The 22,209-nt window shown below is 32.1% G+C and overlaps 1 protein-coding gene across 2 annotated transcripts in view; it reads right to left on the minus strand.

The window, feature by feature from the left end:
- LOC139514742 (telomerase Cajal body protein 1-like) overlaps positions 1-22,209 on the minus strand; it is a 28,506-nt gene that overhangs the window by 5,563 nt on the left and 734 nt on the right. Inside the window, exons 2-11 of one of the 2 annotated variants that reach the window (XM_071304380.1) lie at positions 20,046-20,943; positions 19,032-19,130; positions 18,319-18,409; positions 17,450-17,538; positions 15,360-15,450; positions 15,061-15,193; positions 11,086-11,178; positions 6,402-6,520; positions 5,982-6,085; positions 652-804 (exon numbers count right to left, since the gene is read on the minus strand). In XM_071304380.1, coding sequence (XP_071160481.1) covers positions 652-804; positions 5,982-6,085; positions 6,402-6,520; positions 11,086-11,178; positions 15,061-15,193; positions 15,360-15,450; positions 17,450-17,538; positions 18,319-18,409; positions 19,032-19,130; positions 20,046-20,923 — 1,850 coding nt within the window. In that variant the 5' untranslated portion in view covers positions 20,924-20,943. The remainder of the gene's footprint in view (positions 1-651; positions 805-5,981; positions 6,086-6,401; positions 6,521-11,085; positions 11,179-15,060; positions 15,194-15,359; positions 15,451-17,449; positions 17,539-18,318; positions 18,410-19,031; positions 19,131-20,045; positions 20,944-22,209) is intronic. The other variant, XM_071304381.1, reaches the window with a different exon arrangement.

The raw sequence follows: 22,209 nt of genomic DNA on the forward strand, positions 1-22,209 counted from the left end.
TTTTTTGATGATTTTGCTATATTTTACCCAAAATCACCATTTACCCTATAAAATTGCTGTAAAGTTTTGGAATGATTAGAATAAAGGAGTTTGTCTTTTTTGAACTATCAAATGAACCTCTATTACCAATATTTATATTTTTCCAGTCCTGTTGGTAATCAATGCAAGCTTTGAAGATCTCAAATTCCAACAAAAATCGGATGTTTTCACCTAAAATTTCATGTTTATAAAACAAAAACTATTTTTTTTATTATAATATTTCATGAACACTGTTTAACCTGTTATAAAACTTTTGATTTGAAATTATTATCATCAAAAATGAATGTTTAACAAGCTTTTCCCAGTTTTTCACTATTTTTGTCAAATTTTGCTATTTTTCACCCAAAAAAATCCATTTTCCCACTCAGATATCTTGGTAGACTTTTAGTATGTTACAAAGAAAGCCTTTTAGATTTGAAAAATACAAAAAATAATTCTGTTGCAATTTTTTTGAGGTTGGCCATATTTTTCATCTATTTTGACTAGACTATTGTCATTCATCCAGAAACATTCTGCTACAAAATAGTGTGTTACCAGTTATCACAGATTTACAATGATAGATGTTCTAAATTTTAAATGTACAGTGAGCTGAAAATCCCTGACGACACTAACCTTACTCCATTGACACAGTCTCCATGTGCTTTATACTTGATGATTGGTTTCAATAAAGGGTCTGATTCATCCAAAACCTTCACAGGTGATTGGGTGGTGTCCCACACACATACTGTACCGTCATGACAACCAGAAAGCAAATGTCTGCCAACACTGAAATATAACATATATATAATAATAATAATATAATAATAATAATAATAAATTCTTTATTTAAAGAGGGTAAACACAGTTAGTTACAATTATTAATCTTCCCTGAGGCCCTTATATACATATGTATACAATACAAGTAAAAAAAAAAATAATAATAATAATAAGAGAAAAGACAAACATACAACATATAAACAAAATTGTATAGACATAATAGTTCAATGTACATGTACCATGATTAAAAGATATAAAACAGTTACAGATTGCATGTAGTAAATAGATATAATATACAAATAAGTAAAATCATACATTCTAAGAGTAATAGTTGCAATCATTTCAGACTGAATATTAGGACTGTCTCAAGTATTGTTTTATAATTTGTTTAAAAGAACAAGTGTTTGCACTTTATGCATTTCATATGGTAGTCCATTCCATAAAACTGATCCAGAATAAGCAAAAGATTTTTTAAACAGTTCAGTTTTTGGCTTTGGAACTATCAAATTACCTTCAGTAACACCCCTTAAGACATAAGGATTATTAAAAGATATAAGTTGAAACTTTTGAAATAGGTACTGTGGTGCTTCTTTCCACATACATTTAAATAGCAATAAATATTTGTGGTATTTGATTCTGTTTTCTACTGTCATCCATCCATTAATATCTAAAAGTTTCTTTAATTTAGAAAGAAGGTATATTCTTGATGAAATGCTAGCACAAATTTGATCAATTTGATTTTTCCAGCTAAGCGTGCTGTCAATTTTAACACCTAACACTGTCATATCATGACAACCAGAAAACAAATGTTTACCAACGCTGAAATATAACATATCATGACAACCAGAAAACAAATGTCTACCAACGCTGAAATATAACATATCATGACAACCAGAAAACAAATGTCTGCCAACGCTGAAATATAACATATCATGACAACCAGAAAACAAATGTCTACCAACGCTGAAATATAACATATCATGACAACCAGAAAACAAATGTCTGCCAACGCTGAAATATAACATATCATGACAACCAGAAAACAAATGTCTGCCAACGCTGAAATATAACATATCATGACAACCAGAAAACAAATGTCTGCCAACGCTGAAATATAACATATCATGACAACCAGAAAACAAATGTTTACCAACGCTGAAATATAACATATCATGACAACCAGAAAACAAATGTTTACCAACGCTGAAATATAACACATCATGACAACCAGAAAACAAATGTCTGCCAACGCTGAAATATAACATATCATGACAACCAGAAAACAAATGTCTGCCAACGCTGAAATATAACATATCATGACAACCAGAAAACAAATGTCTGCCAACGCTGAAATATTACATATCATGACAACCAGAAAACAAATGTTTACCAACGCTGAAATATAACATATCATGACAACCAGAAAACAAATGTCTGCCAACGCTGAAATATAACATATCATGACAACCAGAAAACAAATGTCTGCCAACGCTGAAATATAACATATCATGACAACCAGAAAACAAATGTCTGCCAACGCTGAAATATAACATATCATGACAACCAGAAAACAAATGTTTACCAACGCTGAAATATAACATATCATGACAACCAGAAAACAAATGTTTACCAACGCTGAAATATAACACATCATGACAACCAGAAAACAAATGTCTGCCAACGCTGAAATATAACATATCATGACAACCAGAAAACAAATGTCTGCCAACGCTGAAATATAACATATCATGACAACCAGAAAACAAATGTCTACCAACGCTGAAATATTACATATCATGACAACCAGAAAACAAATGTCTACCAACGCTGAAATATAACATATCATGACAACCAGAAAACAAATGTCTGCCAACGCTGAAATATAACATATCATGACAACCAGAAAACAAATGTCTACCAACGCTGAAATATTACATATCATGACAACCAGAAAACAAATGTTTACCAACGCTGAAATATAACATATCATGACAACCAGAAAACAAATGTCTGCCAACGCTGAAATATAACATATCATGACAACCAGAAAACAAATGTCTGCCAACGCTGAAATATAACATATCATGACAACCAGAAAACAAATGTTTACCAACGCTGAAATATAACATATCATGACAACCAGAAAACAAATGTCTGCCAACGCTGAAATATAACATATCATGACAACCAGAAAACAAATGTCTGCCAACGCTGAAATATAACATATCATGACAACCAGAAAACAAATGTCTGCCAACGCTGAAATATAACATATCATGACAACCAGAAAACAAATGTCTGCCAACGCTGAAATATAACATATCATGACAACCAGAAAACAAATGTTTACCAACGCTGAAATATAACATATCATGACAACCAGAAAACAAATGTCTGCCAACGCTGAAATATAACATATCATGACAACCAGAAAACAAATGTCTACCAACGCTGAAATATTACATATCATGACAACCAGAAAACAAATGTCTGCCAACGCTGAAATATAACATATCATGACAACCAGAAAACAAATGTCTGCCAACGCTGAAATATAACATATCATGACAACCAGAAAACAAATGTCTGCCAACTCTGAAATATAACATATCATGACAACCAGAAAACAAATGTCTGCCAACGCTGAAATATAACATATCATGACAACCAGAAAACAAATGTCTGCCAACGCTGAAATATAACATATCATGACAACCAGAAAACAAATGTTTACCAACGCTGAAATATAACATATCATGACAACCAGAAAACAAATGTCTGCCAACGCTGAAATATAACATATCATGACAACCAGAAAACAAATGTCTGCCAACTCTGAAATATAACATATCATGACAACCAGAAAACAAATGTCTGCCAACGCTGAAATATAACATATCATGACAACCAGAAAACAAATGTCTGCCAACGCTGAAATATAACATATCATGACAACCAGAAAACAAATGTCTACCAATGGTGAAATATAACATGTCATGACAACCAGAAAACAAATGTTTGCCAACGCTGAAATATAACATATCATGACAACCAGAAAACAAATGTCTGCCAACGCTGAAATATAACATATCATGACAACCAGAAAACAAATGTCTACCAATGCTGAAATATAACATATCATGACAACCAGAAAACAAATGTCTGCCAACGCTGAAATATAACATATCATGACAACCAGAAAACAAATGTTTACCACGCTGAAATATAACACATCATGACAACCAGAAAACAAATGTCTGCCAACGCTGAAATATAACATATCATGACAACCAGAAAACAAATGTTTACCACGCTGAAATATAACACATCATGACAACCAGAAAACAAATGTCTGCCAACGCTGAAATATAACATATCATGACAACCAGAAAACAAATGTCTGCCAACGCTGAAATATAACACATCATGACAACCAGAAAACAAATGTCTGCCAACGCTGAAATATAACACATCATGACAACCAGAAAACAAATGTCTGCCAACGCTGAAATATAACATATCATGACAACCAGAAAACAAATGTCTGCCAACGCTGAAATATTACATATCATGACAACCAGAAAACAAATGTCTGCCAACGCTGAAATATAACATATCATGACAACCAGAAAACAAATGTCTGCCAACGCTGAAATATAACATATCATGACAACCAGAAAACAAATGTTTACCAACGCTGAAATATAACATATCATGACAACCAGAAAACAAATGTCTGCCAACGCTGAAATATTACATATCATGACAACCAGAAAACAAATGTTTACCAACGCTGAAATATAACATATCATGACAACCAGAAAACAAATGTCTGCCAACGCTGAAATATAACATATCATGACAACCAGAAAACAAATGTCTGCCAACGCTGAAATATAACATATCATGACAACCAGAAAACAAATGTCTGCCAACGCTGAAATATAACATATCATGACAACCAGAAAACAAATGTTTACCACGCTGAAATATAACACATCATGACAACCAGAAAACAAATGTCTGCCAACGCTGAAATATAACATATCATGACAACCAGAAAACAAATGTCTGCCAACGCTGAAATATAACATATCATGACAACCAGAAAACAAATGTCTGCCAACGCTGAAATATAACATATCATGACAACCAGAAAACAAATGTTTACCAACGCTGAAATATAACATATCATGACAACCAGAAAACAAATGTCTGCCAACGCTGAAATATAACATATCATGACAACCAGAAAACAAATGTCTGCCAACGCTGAAATATAACATATCATGACAACCAGAAAACATATGTCTGCCAACGCTGAAATATTACATATCATGACAACCAGAAAACAAATGTCTGCCAACGCTGAAATATAACATATCATGACAACCAGAAAACATATGTCTGCCAACGCTGAAATATAACATATCATGACAACCAGAAAACAAATGTCTGCCAACGCTGAAATATAACATATCAGAACAGTTTATTTATTGTTATTCTGACATAACCATATTTGTTTATCACTCTCCTAACATGTATGCATTATAGTAAGTTAATCAGAGTTATAAATCTTAAGGTAGACTCATCTTAAGTTTAAAGCTACTTATGTGGGAATTAGACAGGCTTTCTAATAACAACACATATCCATGAGCACATAACTTTTAGAACAGGTACTAGATTTATGCACCATACACAATTTTTGTAATTTTCTTGGTAACTATGGTAATGCACATACACATAATTTGTTACTTGAATATCTTATGTATATATATCCTTGATAGAATTCTTGAAATACTCATATGTCATTATATGTAAAATGTTAAAAATGCTGTTATCAATGCATTATGTTTTGTTTATATCAAATGTAGTGATAAAATCTTCAATTCGATTTGAAACATGTTTGTGTCCGACTTGAAAGAAGAATTAGAATGATTTTCATTGTTGATTCCAACTATCTATCAGGACAGGCAAGTTTGAAGCATTATTATAGGTTCATAATAAATAAAAGGTTTACTATACATGCTCACGGAATAGCTATAGCATAAAAATATCGAAACAAGCATCAGTAGTAGATGTATATAAGATGGCTGAAATGCTCTCTAATCTAAGGTTTAACATGATATCATATTCATATTTTGTATCTGATTAGTTTTAAAATATTGTATTAATTTATAACTTACGTATCTTGGTCAAAATAAAGTCTCTGATTTGTCTCACACAATCTTAACGCCACAAATAAAATCTGTCCTGGTTTTCTCAGATCCCAACACAGAATTTCAGGATCCTAAAATCATTAAAAAGAAAACAACCATATACTTTCTTTTCCACTATTCGTATATTGCTGCAAAGATTAAGCCATTTAAAATATATTTTCTAGTTCTACAAAACACCAAATCATGAAATCATCTGCTTCTCGCTTGTATTGGTCAACAAACAAAATTAATTAGCACTTGTGAAATGTGTGCTTACATGTGATTGCCTGATGTAACATGTACACCATCTTACCTTCCTTCCTCCACTATATAACTTTGTACCATCAGGCGAGAAGGCTATATGAGTAACACCCCCTTGTTGGTCCTGAAACATGCAAACCATCTTACCTTCCTTCCGCCACTATATAACTTTGTACCATCAGGTGAGAAGGCTATATGAGTTACACCCCCTTGTTGGCCCTGAAACATGCACACCATATTTCCTTCTGGTTCATGGTAAAGAGCAACTGAAAAAAAATCATTCAAAGACTTTTGATTAAAGTATATTCATTAAACAGATTTTCAAGTAAGCAATTATAAACTGTCACTGGTAATACAGACATATATATTACCAGTTTTGAAGCAACATCATAATCAGTAATTAAATACATGTTCCAGACCATATGAGTATTTGGACCATATGCGTATGGTCATAACAATATGGGTATATACTCATATAGTCAGGGTAATTAACATGTTTACTTTTATACGAAGCTCTTCATTGTGTAAGTCCTTTTTAGTTGTCACATCTTTCAAAATACGATATAAATAAACTCATCATAGATACCAGGACTAAATTTGTATATATGCCAGACGCCCGTTTCGTCTACAAAACACTCATCAGTGACGCTCAGATCCAAAAAACATAAAAAAAGTTCAAATAAAGTAAGAAGTTGAAGAGCATTGAGGACCAAAATTCCTAAAAGTTTTGCCAAATACAGCTAAGGTAATCTATGCCTGAGGTAGAAAAGCCTTAGTATTTCAAAAATTCGATATTTTGTAAACAGTTAATTTATAAATGTAACCATATCAATGATAATTCATGTTAGCACAAAAAGTACTGACTACTGGGCTGGTGATACCCTCGGGGAAATAAATCTCTACCAGCAGTGGCATCTTCTCAGTGGTTGTAAATAAACTCATCATAGATAACAGGACTAAATTTGTATATACGCCAGACAAGCGTTTCGTCTACAAAAGACTCATCAGTGACGCTCAAATCAAAAAAAGTTAAAAAGGTCAAATAAAGTACGAAGTTGAAGAGCATTGAGGACCAAAATTCCTAAAAGTTTTACCAAATTCAGCTAAGGTAATCTATGCCTGAGGTAGAAAAGCCTTAGTATTTCAAAAATTCAATATTTTGTAAACAGATAATTTATAATTAAAATGTCATTTTATTATATCATAATAATAACAAGATTAACTATTAAAATATAAATATAGAGGCTCTAAAGAGCCTGTGTCGCTCACCTTGGTCTATGTGAATATTAAACAAAGGACGCAGATGGATTCATGACAAAATTTTGTTTTGGTGATGGTGATGTGTTTGTACATCTTACTTTACTGAACATTCTTGCTGCTTACAATTATTTCTATCTATAATGAACTTGGCCCAGTAGTTTCAGAGGAGAAGATTATTGTAAAAGATTACTAAGATTTACGAAAAATGGTTAAAAATTGACTATAAAGGGCAATAACTCCTAAAGGGGTCAACTGACCATTTCGGTCATGTTGACTTATTTGTAGATCTTACTTTTCTGACATTTATTGCTTTTTACAGTTTATCTCTATCTATAATAATATTCAAGATAATAACCAAAAACAGCAAAATTTCCTTAAAATTACCAATTCAGGGGCAGCAACCCAACAACTGGTTGTCCGATTTATCTGAAAATTTCAGGGCAGATAGATCTTGACCTGATAAACAATTTTACTACTTGTCAGATTTACTTTAAATGCTTTGGTTTTCAAGTTATAAGCCAAAAACTGAATTTTACCCCTATGTTCTATTTTTAGCCATGGCGGCCATCTTGGTTAGTTGGCTGGGTCACGCCACAAGTTTTTTAAACTAGAGGGTGCTATAAACAGTTTCGTATAAAAAACTAGGGGTTATTCCCTGACTAAAAATAACCATGGAGGGAAACCCCTGTTTATTAACTCAATTGGTGCAAAAGTGTCATGTTTTTTGTGTTTGATTGTAAAAAATAGTTAATTAGCTTTCAATTAAAACAGGTTGAATGATTGAAATATTTTTAAAAATTAAATTAACTTTACATGTTTTGAGGGGAGACAACTTTGTAAACATCCTGTTTTTTTGGCAGTGAAAATTGAAAACTTATTTGCAGCCACTGTAGCTCTTTTCGGAGCAGGAAACCGTACCCTGAAACAAGATTTTTTTGAAAGGCCAGGTAAAAACCTACAAATTTCATACAGTTTTGATTATGAAAAATGTGCATGGATCATGTCTTCATGTCTGTGCACATGACCTGGTTTCAAGTTTTTTCTGTCAAAATTAGAGCTTTTTTCCCCCATGTTCATTGGATGGAATGTTTTTAATATATTAAAAGTACACATTATTTTTATTTCATTATAAACTAGAGAACATTCTGATTCCAGTGATATCAAGTTTTATACAAGTATCTTTATTAATCAGTCCACCACTAAGGGTCACTTATGCATGGTCCCTAAAAATGTGACGTCATAGAAAAAAACTGTTGATTGCACCCTTAAAGGGACAAATATATATTATAGTGATGTTTTAGCATAGAAAAGTGCATGCGAATGGAGTAAAATAATTCTGAAAAATATTGTACGGCATGTATACTTTAATTTAAAAGCATCAGTTTGGTATATTTAATGCAAATATTACAGATTTGTACATAGCAACCAGAAATAAGAAAACCAGACTCTGCGCGAATATTGAAGTTTTTTGCATCTTTTTGCGACGTCATGATATTTTATTTAATCTCTCATATATTTGAAACCATAGGTTGCACATTTAAAGTGTAGATATTTTCTACTTTGACCTTTACTACTGATCAGTGTGACATAAATCTTAATTCATTATATTATATATTTGGTACTTTTTATAGTCTTAAAGGTACATGTGCCATTCCTAAGAAAAACACTTTTTCCATATTTTTCTCAACTCAGCTATAACTTAGTTCACATAATACTAGGGACAAAATATATTTCAAGTAACTTTAGTCATGCTTATTTCCTAATAGTTTTTATTCTATTTATTCAAAAGAAACCCTATTTTATGAATTATTTTCTTTGTAAAACTGATGAAAATGAGATACAGGAAATGTTTGGAATTAGCTGGTTTAACTGTTTGCCACTGGCCAATATGTCAGTACTACGCGACATGAGAAAAGAGCTGTATTATCACTATTCGTGGTCACAATCCTTAAAGTAAGACATCATTTTAATCGGTATAGTGTACAGATTCAGAAAAGCTAAGAAATTTTAATATATTGAATATAAAGTTTTGCCTTAAGGGTGCTATAAACAGTTTCGTATAAAAAACTAGGGTTATTCCCTGACTAAAAATAACCATGGAGGGAAACCCCTGTTTATTAACTCAATTGGTGCAAAAGTGTCATGTTTTTTGTGTTTGATTGTAAAAAATAGTTAATTAGCTTTCAATTAAAACAGGTTGAATGATTGAAATATTTTTAAAAATTAAATTAACTTTACATGTTTTGAGGGGAGACAACTTTGTAAACATCCTGTTTTTTTGGCAGTGAAAATTGAAAACTTATTTGCAGCCACTGTAGCTCTTTTCGGAGCAGGAAACCGTACCCTGAAACAAGATTTTTTTGAAAGGCCAGGTAAAAACCTACAAATTTCATACAGTTTTGATTATGAAAAATGTGCATGGATCATGTCTTCATGTCTGTGCACATGACCTGGTTTCAAGTTTTTTCTGTCAAAATTAGAGCTTTTTTCCCCCATGTTCATTGGATGGAATGTTTTTAATATATTAAAAGTACACATTATTTTTATTTCATTATAAACTAGAGAACATTCTGATTCCAGTGATATCAAGTTTTATACAAGTATCTTTATTAATCAGTCCACCACTAAGGGTCACTTATGCATGGTCCCTAAAAATGTGACGTCATAGAAAAAAACTGTTGATTGCACCCAGATACCCCAATGATAGTTCTGGCCAAGTTTGGTTTCATTTGGCCCAGTAGTTTCAGAGGAGAAGATTTTTGTAAAAGATTACTAAGATGTACGAAAAATGGTTAAAAATTGACTATAAAGGGCAATAACTCCTAAAAGGGTCAACTGACCATTTTGGTCATGTTGACTTACTTGTAAATCTTACTTTGCTGAACATTATTGCTGTTTACAGTTTATCTCTATCTATAATAATATTCAAGATAATAAACCAAAACAGTAAAATTTCCTTAAAATTACCAATTCAGGGGCAGCAACCCAACAACGGGTTGTCCGATTCATCTGAAAATTTGAGGGCAGATAGATCTTGACCTGATAAACAATTTTACTACTTGTCAGATTTACTTTAAATGCTTTGGTTTTTGAGTTATAAGCCGAAAACTGCATTTTCTATGTTTTATTTTTAACCATGGGGGCCATCTTGGTTGGTTGGCCGGGTCACACCTCACATTTTTTTAAACTAGATACCCCAATGATGATTGTGGCCAAGTTTGGTTTAATTTGGCCCAGTAGTTTCAGAGGAGAAGATTTTTGTAAAAGTTAACGACGACGGACGACAGACACCAAGTGATGAGAAAAGCTCACTTGGCCCTTCGGGCCAGGTGAGCTAACAAGCAGTTTCACAAAGTTAACTTTTAAATTAATTATAGTCAAACTATAGAAGATCATAGTAAACCATGGTCATTATCGATTTGGTTTTAAGAGTGAATTTCAACCCTGGCACAAGACACTGTGCACAGCATATACATCAGCATCACCCAGAATATCTAATCTACTTACTAGCCCTGGCATAAGACCCTGCAGCATATACACCACCATCACCCAGAATATCTAATCTACTTACTAGCCCTGGCATAAGACCCTGCAGCATATACACCTCCTCCCTGTGGACTAGCAGCTATACATGATATGATCCCTGGCTGTCCTTGGTGTTTTACTGAAAATTAAAGCAAAGACACATATATATGGATACCTCATGGCACTCATACCACATCTTCTTATATCTATATATGTACTTTCATGTTTCCTGACCATGACAGGTGCTTCATTCAAAATATGTAAATAGGATACTATGCTGATGTATTTCACTATTGGAATGGAAGCTATAGTCGGAGTTCCATATACATGATATATAATCTAAAACAAATCATTAAAAATATAAATTGAAACATATATCCCATTTTTTTCAGTTTGTTATACAAACACAGCTAATTTTATAAGATTATTGTAAAAGTTACACATTAGTTCTATACAAAAACTATGGTTAACAAGAATGTGTTCCTAGTACACGGATGCCCCACTCGCACTATCATTTTCTATGTTCAGTAGACCTTGAAATTGGGGTAAAAACTCTAATTTGGCATTAAAATTAGAAAGATCATATCATAGGGAACATGAGTACTAAGTTTCAAGTTGATTGGACTTCAACTTCATCAAAAACTACATTAACCAAAAACTTTAACCTGAAGCTTGACAGACGAAGGGACAAACAAACTAACACTGAGATGCAGACTGAAAAACATAATGCCCATAAATGGGGCATAAAAAGAGTTAAGACAATAACCAAATGACTCAAAAAAATCAAGACATTAAGAGGTTAGCACATGGTCTTCATCGATGAAGAGTGTATATACAATAGATCTGGCTCTTTTTGAGTCCTAAGCTACCAAAATTAAGATTTTTAACAAAGAAGGTATACCATCAAGGTTAGAGTCCCTACTGGATAAAGCAGATTATAGATATATCTGAAGACAAATGCGGCCACTTTCGTTTTACACGAAAACCGTCTAAAATTTAACTAAAATGATAGAATTGTGAAGATTTCAGTAATTTAGCATGACTTAATGGTGCTAGTACCCGATATATGTGCATTGTATTGTCAAAAACAGCCAATATTTATGTAGCAGAAGCATTCTACTGTCCAATAAATAACTAAAAGTTTTTACAATTTGATAAAAGTGCTATATTTTGGGGTCAAAAAGGGGTCTTACTGAACCTACTCCTTTCAAAAAAGGGAAATAACTCATTTTTCGAAATTATATCCAGATTAGTTTGAGCATGAATAATATTGAAATGTAAGTTGTATTTTATGATAATACATAACATATATAAAGTTTGAGAATGAACACGGATGCAGCCACTTTCATTTTTGACAAAAACCATCCAAAAAGTGACATTTTTTTGGCATATTTGGTAGATTTTTCATATTTGAGCTTGAATTGGATCGTTTTTAATGACTATATCAGTAAAAATCTTTCACATAAACTAATTGATTCAAATAAAATAGACACTTAAGTGTTTAAAAAGTGGTCAAAATCTTTTGTCAGATGAGCCTGAAATTTGAGGCCAAAATCGGTCCTTACCGGACCTACTCCTTTTCGTTCAAGAGATAGAGTTTCGTTCAAGTTGATTGGACTTCAACTTCATCAAAAACTACATTAACCAAAAACTATAAGCTGAAGCTTGACAGAAGAAGGGACAAACAAATGAACACTGAGATGCAGACTGAAAAACATAATGCCCATAAATGGGGCATAAAAAGAGTTAAGACAATAAGGCCAACTAAAATTAATTAGTAGATTTTCATCCAAATTTTTGAAAAAAATGGGGCGGGTGGAAGGATTTTATTTTTTAAATTTTATTTCATATGAAACCTTCTTGTCACGTGTTATTCATATATGCAGTACAATAATAAGCTTATATCATGTAAATACATCCATAAAGTATTTTATATAAGACAATAACAATCAAAACCAAGGAGTAACCAGAGACTCATAAAACCAAAAGACATTTACATCAACAGTTACAAATAATAAGTAGGAAACAACACGAACTCCACTAAATTCCTGGAGTGAAATCAAATGCTCCTGAAGAGTAAGCATTACCTGCCCCGTATACGACACCCGTCATGTTATTTCTTTGTTCAGCTCTGTAATGATAAAAGGTTGTTACGACTGAGGAAGAATATCACAGAGATATATATGATTGCTGACACACTTTTGTCATAATGGCCTATCAGCTCATGATGGCGACCATAAAATTGTTTGAGTGATGACCTTAATTTGATTGATTTATAGCCCTGTCTTAGCAACTTTTGAGAAAGCAGTATTCCTCGTTCAACAAAAATCAACGTACTTTGAGCTAGATTTAAAGTCACGTATCAATTGAGACACATATACTACATATGCTGGTGCCACTTTTTAAAATTCATAAATATATATGATTTGGCAACCACTGTTCTACATGTAATTGCCGCTTTAGAAACCTATTTTATAGAACACAGCAGAAATGTGGAGAAATGATCTCTTCAGTTGGACTACCTACATCAAATGTATTTCTTTCTAAGCAATATTTTGTTGTCCTAATAAAATGAAGCAAATGCATTGGTATGCAATGCTAGAACGATAAGTACAGAATAAAATGAAAACGCAAACGGTGTTGAAATAATAGGCTTAATTTTTGGTCCTTAATATGCAAGATTCATATATAGTTACAATGTAGAACATACAGTTGTTTAATGACTCTATCATGGGTATTGGGAAAGATAATGTTTGCTGTTTTTTCTACAAAAAACGAAAGACATGGCTAATTCTTAATCTAAGAGCTTGCTTAAATTAATAAATTAAAAATGCGTTTGTCGATTTTCTGAACTCAATATACGGTCACCAATCTAAAAAGTTCATGCTCGTGTCAATTTCTTTATTCCAGTTAAATGTGTTCCACGATTCTTACGCTTTTGGGTTTCATTCACAGTCCAAATTTCTTGACACAAAGTCATTGTATAAATAAAATAGATCGAAGGTGTGACTTGCGGTTACGGATTTGCGTTCTTGAACACAGCGTATTACTCGTAACCCGAATATTTCATGCCCTTCTCGTAATCAATCTCTATTCTCGGTAAATGATGTTGTCATGATATCATAGATCAGCAGAATATATTGACTTAATCATTCAGTAAGAATACTCTAAGAAATACGAAAACCGAAATTTGAAACAGGAAATTTTACATGAAACGAAATTATCGACGGTTACCGGTAACGGAAATGAACAAAATCCGGAAATCGTAATTTTTTCAAAAATAAAAAAAATCGGGGCGGGAAGATTTCAGAGGGGCGGGCGGGGATGAAAATCTATCAATTAATTTTAATTGGCCTAACCAAATGACAAAAAAAAATCAAGACATTAAGAGGTTAGCACATGGTCTTCATCGATGAAGAGTGTATATACAATAGATCTGGCTCTTTTTGAGTCCTAAGCTACCAAAATTAAGATTTTTAACAAAGAAGGTATACCATCAAGGTTAGAGTCCCTACTGGATAAAGCAGATTATAGATATATCTGAAGACAACGGTCTAGCCAATATATACTTTATTTCATTTTAGGTTGCTGTCTCTTTTTACACATCTTCTTATATTCATATTAATAAAATTGAGAATGGAAATGGGGAATGTGTCAAAGAGACAACAACTGACCAAAGAGCAGTAAACAGCTGAAGGCCACCAATATTGGAGTTACCATATCAATTGTTTCTGGCAGCATTTGGACTCACACCTTTCATCGGAAGGTTTTTAAATGTTACAACATACACTATTTGGACAGTACTATACAAATTCTTAATAAAAACTATTTTCTTCACAGAAAAAACTGCACATATGTTTTTCATATATTTTATATATCACATGACACATTTTTTATATCATTTGTGTAACATACAAAAATATATATTTCAAAACATGTTTTTCTTGTCTTTTAAATCATTTGATCAAAAAATGCATATAAAAAATGTATAAACAAACTTCTTTAATTGTTTTCCACCTACCAAATGTTGGTCTTTGTATACAATGTCTTCCAGGTCTTGACACATCAAATACACGAATCATTCTGTTAAATCCTGTGTATAGCTTTCCACCATCTAAACTTAATGCCAAACTGTGAGCTGTGGCTATTTCATCCTGATAGTAAAACAAACTGTTTTAAATATGTAGACATTATAAAATAGTTTCATAGGAGAAAATTTAAATAAAAAACATAAAATAATCAAATGGAGAAATTACTCAAATGAAAAAGAAGCAGTAGTGTTCACTGGTAGATACAATATTATAAGCTTAATATACTTACCAAATGATTATAAGGTCTGTATGTACACTTCAAATGACCATTGGCCATATCCCACATATGTACTGGACCATCTCGGCAAGTTGTGAGAAAACTGAAAGTAATAATTATACATTGTTTGAATGACTGATTAGTTATTGTTTGTCTTGCCTTACTATTAAAGATGTTTTATACATTAACAAGTAAAATTATATTTTGTTCCTACGTTTGTTTGTCTCTTGTTAAGAGAGAATATTGCTCCACTTAAAATAATACCGGAAGTAGAAGGTATGTCAAGGCTACTTCTCTGATGTCTTGAATTAATCAAAGAGCAGATTGCTCTGAGGGATACGATTGCCAATGTTTCATTGACACATGTATGCATGTAGCTGGATAATATTATTTTCAAAACTAATTCAAATGACAAACAGACATGTAAAATAGTTACAAAATAGGTCTATTGTGTTTTATTTTTGTACTTTCAATAAGAAGTTTACTTTCCACAGCAGTCACTGACTGACTCAGAGTGAGAGATGTCAGAGAAGGTATTTTATTTCACTCATTGGTTATTATATTTTATTAAGTGTCTGTTAGCGATGCGCCGACGTATAGTCATCAATGTGCTGATTGATCGTCGTATGATGTAGATGTAGATGTAGATTTCAATTCGTATCTTATCACCTTTTTTCCTACATTAATTCTAGGAGGAACCCCATTCCTAACTCTTTAAATATTTAATTTCCTTTGGGTCAATCATTATGGCTCCTTTCCGTACACATTTATCGGTTTAAATTGCATTCGTTTTTAACATAATACGACGTTTATTGACAGAACGAGCTAATACTCGACGTCTTGTTTATATTCAGAATTCACGGAAGTTACTGTCGGAAGGGAGACAACTCGAAACCATAATATGGAAGACTCCATTTCGCCTGAAGGGGTGTTCTACGATGTGGAATATATTTATTTTAATCTAAATGATGCATATGATTTAAAATTATGTAACAACAATAACCCTCAATAGCAGACATACATAGAAAAGATCCCATGAGTTATAAATTAATTAATTGAGTGGGAAATCCAGAGCAACCATTCAATCTAAAACCCCTTAAAGTCAAGAAAACTATACGCATGCGCATAATTTCCAAATCAAACCCTGGGGCAAGATATATTAAGTTAAATGCTTATTAAACTACCTAGATGGTTCTCAGTTTCTTTATGGAAGTACAATCTCAAATATCAGTTTCATAACGGTAACATATAAGAAAAATTCCACTTCAGTTCTTATATGACAGAAATAGATTTATCGGTATTCAGAGAACTCTCGCATTTTATCAAAACTGGGAATTCCCTCTGACGTGTTTCTAAATTTATAACTACACTAAATATAAATACTGCTTAATTCTGATTTTCCGTGTTGTTAAAAAACACGCATCGAAGTCAAGGGAATTATCAAACATGAAGATTATGAAAAGAACATTATAGGAAAGTTGATTAAGTTCAATCCCTTTGATTGTTCTTACCTTTTCAAGCAAGACAATCATAAGAATCTGAGATGTTCCTTAATGTTTAGAATAAAATGATTGACGTGAGGGAAATTGCTCTGAGCCACCGGTATAAGTCTACAGATTGCTTGAAAGCAATCGTATCCCAAAAAATCAACAAGTATCAATAATAAATTAAAAAAATATCATCATAATTATGCTTCTGAAGTTTGTGTGTTCTTCCAGAAATAAAATATGGAACACCACAGGTATTACCAATGTTATTTCAACTGATCGGGCGGAGCTTACGTTTTAATTTGAATAAGGACAGTCTATTTGAAGATGTGTGTTATAAGGATGATTGCCGTTATAATTATTGTTGATTTCTAATCACCTACCAGTTTCACCAAACTCATATACAAAAGAACTGAGCGTATGATATGGGAAGAATAACTGGACACTTCATTGATGATTTTATCCCAAAACACCTGTCTATAGATGGACTAGTCTTTAATAAGCGAACAGGTTAAACCCCGCCCAGTCAAGTGAAATAAATCAAGTAATACCCTGTGTAAATTGAATTACAAATAATTGCACTATTGCAACCAGGATCTGCTATGTTGTACTTACCAGCATGTATCGGGATCTTCGAAGGACATTTTTCTGTACCAGCAGAAGTCATATACTGTATCAGTTTCTTTAACAGTAACACTAGATTTCTAAAATGTACATTTAATAACATTGTAATTATTTATAACCATATATACTCTTTAAAAGAGAAAAGAACACAGACATAACAGAGTCCAAAGTTCACAACCCATAACGCTTGTACATTGTAATAGATTCATCATTGACAAGTCACGTAAACAAAGATACATGTATTACTTTCATGACTTTTATATCAGTTCCATTTTGTCAGATTATGTGATATTACATTCATGACATTACAAATGGGATTATAATACACGTATTTTTACCAGTTACAATTATGTCACTATTTGAGATTTGTTGGGATGATAATACGCATATTCTCTAATTTTTCTGCTATTTTCACATTTCCTGAGCTGTGTCAGAAAATATTTCTCATCACAAGTGAAATACATGTATCTATTCTCAGCAAATGATTGGTTGAAATTGAATAAGAATGTTTAATTTTCTTGATTTCTTCTGAATTTCCTATTGTGACGGCATGAAAAAAGGCAACCATGCATGATGACGTCACATATAAAGAACACAACTTTCTGCAATGTTTGGAAAGGAAGGATAAAAATCATTAGACAAACAGATTCCAACACTAAAACTCGTGTATTACGATATTTCTCCACTCTAAACAGTTAAATTTTAATTATTTAGAAAGCTTGGCAAGCCTCGAGCTTTAAATATTAAAATTTGACTGTCTCAAGTGGAGAAATATTGTATCACACTTGTTGCAGAACATGGAATCTATGTTTTTTATCAATTACATGTGATCTGTAAGAGTATGATACACATGTACTTACCAATTCTGATTGTGTATTAGCTGTTGGATAGTGATATACACGTAGTTTGTTGTCGTTACTATTAGTTAGTAAACACTTCCCATCCGGTGACCTATTAATTATAAAATAAGACTAGTTTATGGAAGACAAGTGTTATGTATAACTTTTTGAATCTTTAAATCTTTGACTTCAATATATCTAGGAATACTTTTAACAAAACTGTGATAAAACTGTCAATGAACATTTAATGTAGCTTCACAGTACACAACATGCATGTATTGTCTTCAACCACTTATCACCAATACAGAAGTTATTTGGAAATCATATTCATTTATTCATGTCTGATCATTCCTGATGCAGGTAAATCCAGAATCATGCTTCAGAGACATATATTTTGTGAAGTGTCATTTTCATTTGGTACCTTGAAATTTCTGGTTCTTTTGCATGTTTCCGTAGTCACAAAAAACAACCATACATGATACCAGCTGTGGTGTATTTTTAATGTGCCATATTTCCTGTATAAATGTGTAAATGAAATTCACTTGTATAAGTATCCTACAAATTAACTGATATGTGAATATTTTTTTTTACTTCTTCAAGTAAATAAAATTTACTTTTATAAGTAGTATCCCTGACTACCATATGTGCCTCATCATTTTTAACAGTTTATTTGTGAGGGGTGAATAATTTCATCACAATTTATTAGTGCATTTGGTCAACACAGTTAAACTCACCATTTACACCCTCTAAAATAATTATCTTCAGTCTTCTTAAAATCATCTGTTATCCTGGCAAAGCATGTTGGTTGGGATGTAAACAGACTATCGCTATTCCTGAAAAATAAACAAACAATTGATTTCCCTAAAAACAAAAAATAAACATGGTTTTGCTGTCTGTAAAAAAAAACAAAAAAAAAACATACTTGTGGATACATGTAAACAAATTGTTGCTATTCACATGATTCATGTAAATAACAAAAACATGATGGTGGTTACATGTATGTTAACAAATAATCGCTTTTCATTTATCATGAACAGTCAGGGGACTTACTTAAATGAGTGATTTTCTAAATCACTGATTCAAGTAACATTATTTCCACAAAGGTTGTAAATTATAAGAGTTGTCTTTCTTTAATAATCACCTATTTAAGTAGTACAAATTAATCACTAGAAGAAGTGATTTAATTTTATTGTAGCTTTAAATATAGAATACTAATGATCCTGGGACTAATTATGTTTCTAAAATTATCAGAACCAACATCTGTGTTGATAGGATGACCAAGTCATTTCAGGTGATGACCTTGTAATGAATCTTGGATAATGACATAAAAATCACTTGTTTAAGTATCATACCTCAATTTCATTCCCAAAAATCACTTCTTTAAGTATCATTATTTTGATAACTCCCACTGATTTCAACACCCCCGAACAGTGAAATTTTTATCGCGAACAGTAGAATTTTATTACATTATATAAAAGATGAAACCTTGAACTTCACAGAAAAAATACTCCCACTGCTGGGAAAAATCTGTTAAAAAAGTATCAGTTCATTATGTAAAGCCATTATTATAGCATTTTTTCAACTAAAATAGAATTTGCAGCTAAATCATTAAAGGCATAAACCTTGTTATTGTTTTAGACATAAATTTTGTTTGGCCATTTCTGTGCATATTTCAAATTTATGAAGTTTTTGGAAAAAAATTGGGGCCAATTGCTTTATAATTCAGGGAGAAATGGAATAGAGTTTACCGTTCAATTTCAACAATTTCTCCCTCTTGTATTTCTCTAGAAGTTCTCCATGTTTTTACGATTTCTGCAGGTAACATAACATTGGCATCATAAGATTTGTTGAGGAAAGATGATTCATCACTCTTTTGTGAGTGTCTATATTCATCTTGAAAGTACATTGGTTCCTTTGAATTACCTCCCTTTTCTATTTGATGTGAACCACATATTTGTCCTGAATCAATTGTCTTTGAAACACTTTGAGATTCTTTTTGTTTTTTAGAAACTGACGGCAAATTTGGTTTTACATTTGAACTATTTTGATTGTGGCTAACATTTCTTGGAACAAATTGAAAAACTGGTTTAGTGTGCTGCTCATCTTTGTGTTCTGGTTTCAGTTTTTTGCTGTGCGGCTCACAGTTACCAGTCTCACTATCACCTGTATGAATGTCTTTATTACTTTTTACTGGGATATCATTCAAAACTGAGTCTTCTTTAGAAATGTTGGAATCACTTGATTGTTCTAAGTTTTGTGATTGTGATATCATTAAACTCAAGTCAGGGTCTTGCTCCGATGTGTTGTATTGCAATGATTTATTAAGATTTTGAGATTGTATTTCTTTATTTTGAATCGCATCCATTTTTTCCGACATATTTTCCACTGAATCTTGAATGGGTTGACACGTTGCCTGTGATGAAGTGTTTTCCGTTCTTTGATATGATGTGATATTATGTGCATTGGTTTTAAAGGTGTTTTCTGATGTCTGTTGAGCAATTACATCATCAATATTGTTTACAATCTGTTGTGTATTATCCATTTCTGTGAAACTGACATGTGATTCCTTTCCATTAATGTTGTCCATTTCCTGTAATAAATCTTGGGTATTTGCTGACTCATTCATCTTTATCCTCTGCAATAACTCTGCAAAACCAAAAATAAAAACACTGTAGATGGTACCAGGGATTCATTCAGATTTTTTGGTTTATAAGGTATAAATATATATTTTGTCAGTCAGGGGTACTACTTGTACAAGTATTTTTTATTTACTTGCAGAAGTAAAAAAAAATAGACTTGTATAAGTAAATTTGTAGGATACTTAGGCAACAACCATTTGATTTTCTGGGGGGGCTATGGATTTTTTTCTGGACCATTTTGGCAGCTGAGGGTGAAACTAACAATTTATTTTTCTCAGGGTCAAATTTTTTTTCCAAAAACTGGAAGCAACCTTTTTTTTCCAAAACAATCCATAGCCCCCCCCCCCCCCCCCCCAGAAAATCAAATGGTTGCTGCCTTATACAATGTACAAGTGAATTTTATTTACTTGTAATGGGGGGAAAATTTACGTAGTTATGTCCCTTAGACATTCAAAATTTTTTTACTTATATTTAAGTGAAAAAGTCATCTTATGTTCATTTCTAAAATTCCTAGAAATTATTTGCTCTAATAGAATTTTATTGTCTGACCATTGCAGATGTTTTTACTCATCTTTTTAGTGTAATTTCATGGAAAGAGAAAATCTCATTTGTCTGTTATCTTCAGAACACTGGTCATTTACAAGCCCCAAAGGAGCAATTTTTGAAGGCTTTGCACAAATACTTAAGATCTTTAATTTTTGTACAATCAGTTTCTTTGTTAAATTAATGAGATTAAACATTGAACTCTAATATAAAATTATGAGCTAACCTGGGAAATTTCAAAAATTATTAAAGGCATGATTTAATATCTCAAAACTTGATATTTTGGTGGGATTGTAATTTTTTATAAGTAAATTTTTGAGAACATTAAAAGGGGAGATTATTCAATCATTGGAATTTACTTATAAGTATAATTTTTTTTACTTCTTCAAGTAAATAAAAATTACTTGTACGAGTAGTACCCTCCCCTGATTGTTTTTATTAGATGCAAAATGATTAATATATATTTCCAATGATAAATTATTTAAATGCATTATTTCTTTATTTCTAGTTGTAGTTTGTCGAGCCAAACTTGTATGCAAAATTTAACTGAAATCTGTGACATACATCTGTCTGTTCTATGGTCGGGTTGTCGTCTCTTTGACACATTCCCAATTTCTTACAAACATGGAATTCAGAGGTCCCAAATTTAAAGAAATTTAAATTCCAACATCCCAAAATTCAAATAAAGTATTCTTGGATCCTGAAAGGAACAATCCTGAAATCCCGAGTT

This window comes from Mytilus edulis, chromosome 3, assembly GCF_963676685.1.
Source record: "Mytilus edulis chromosome 3, xbMytEdul2.2, whole genome shotgun sequence".
Lineage (NCBI taxonomy): Eukaryota > Metazoa > Mollusca > Bivalvia > Mytilida > Mytilidae > Mytilus > Mytilus edulis.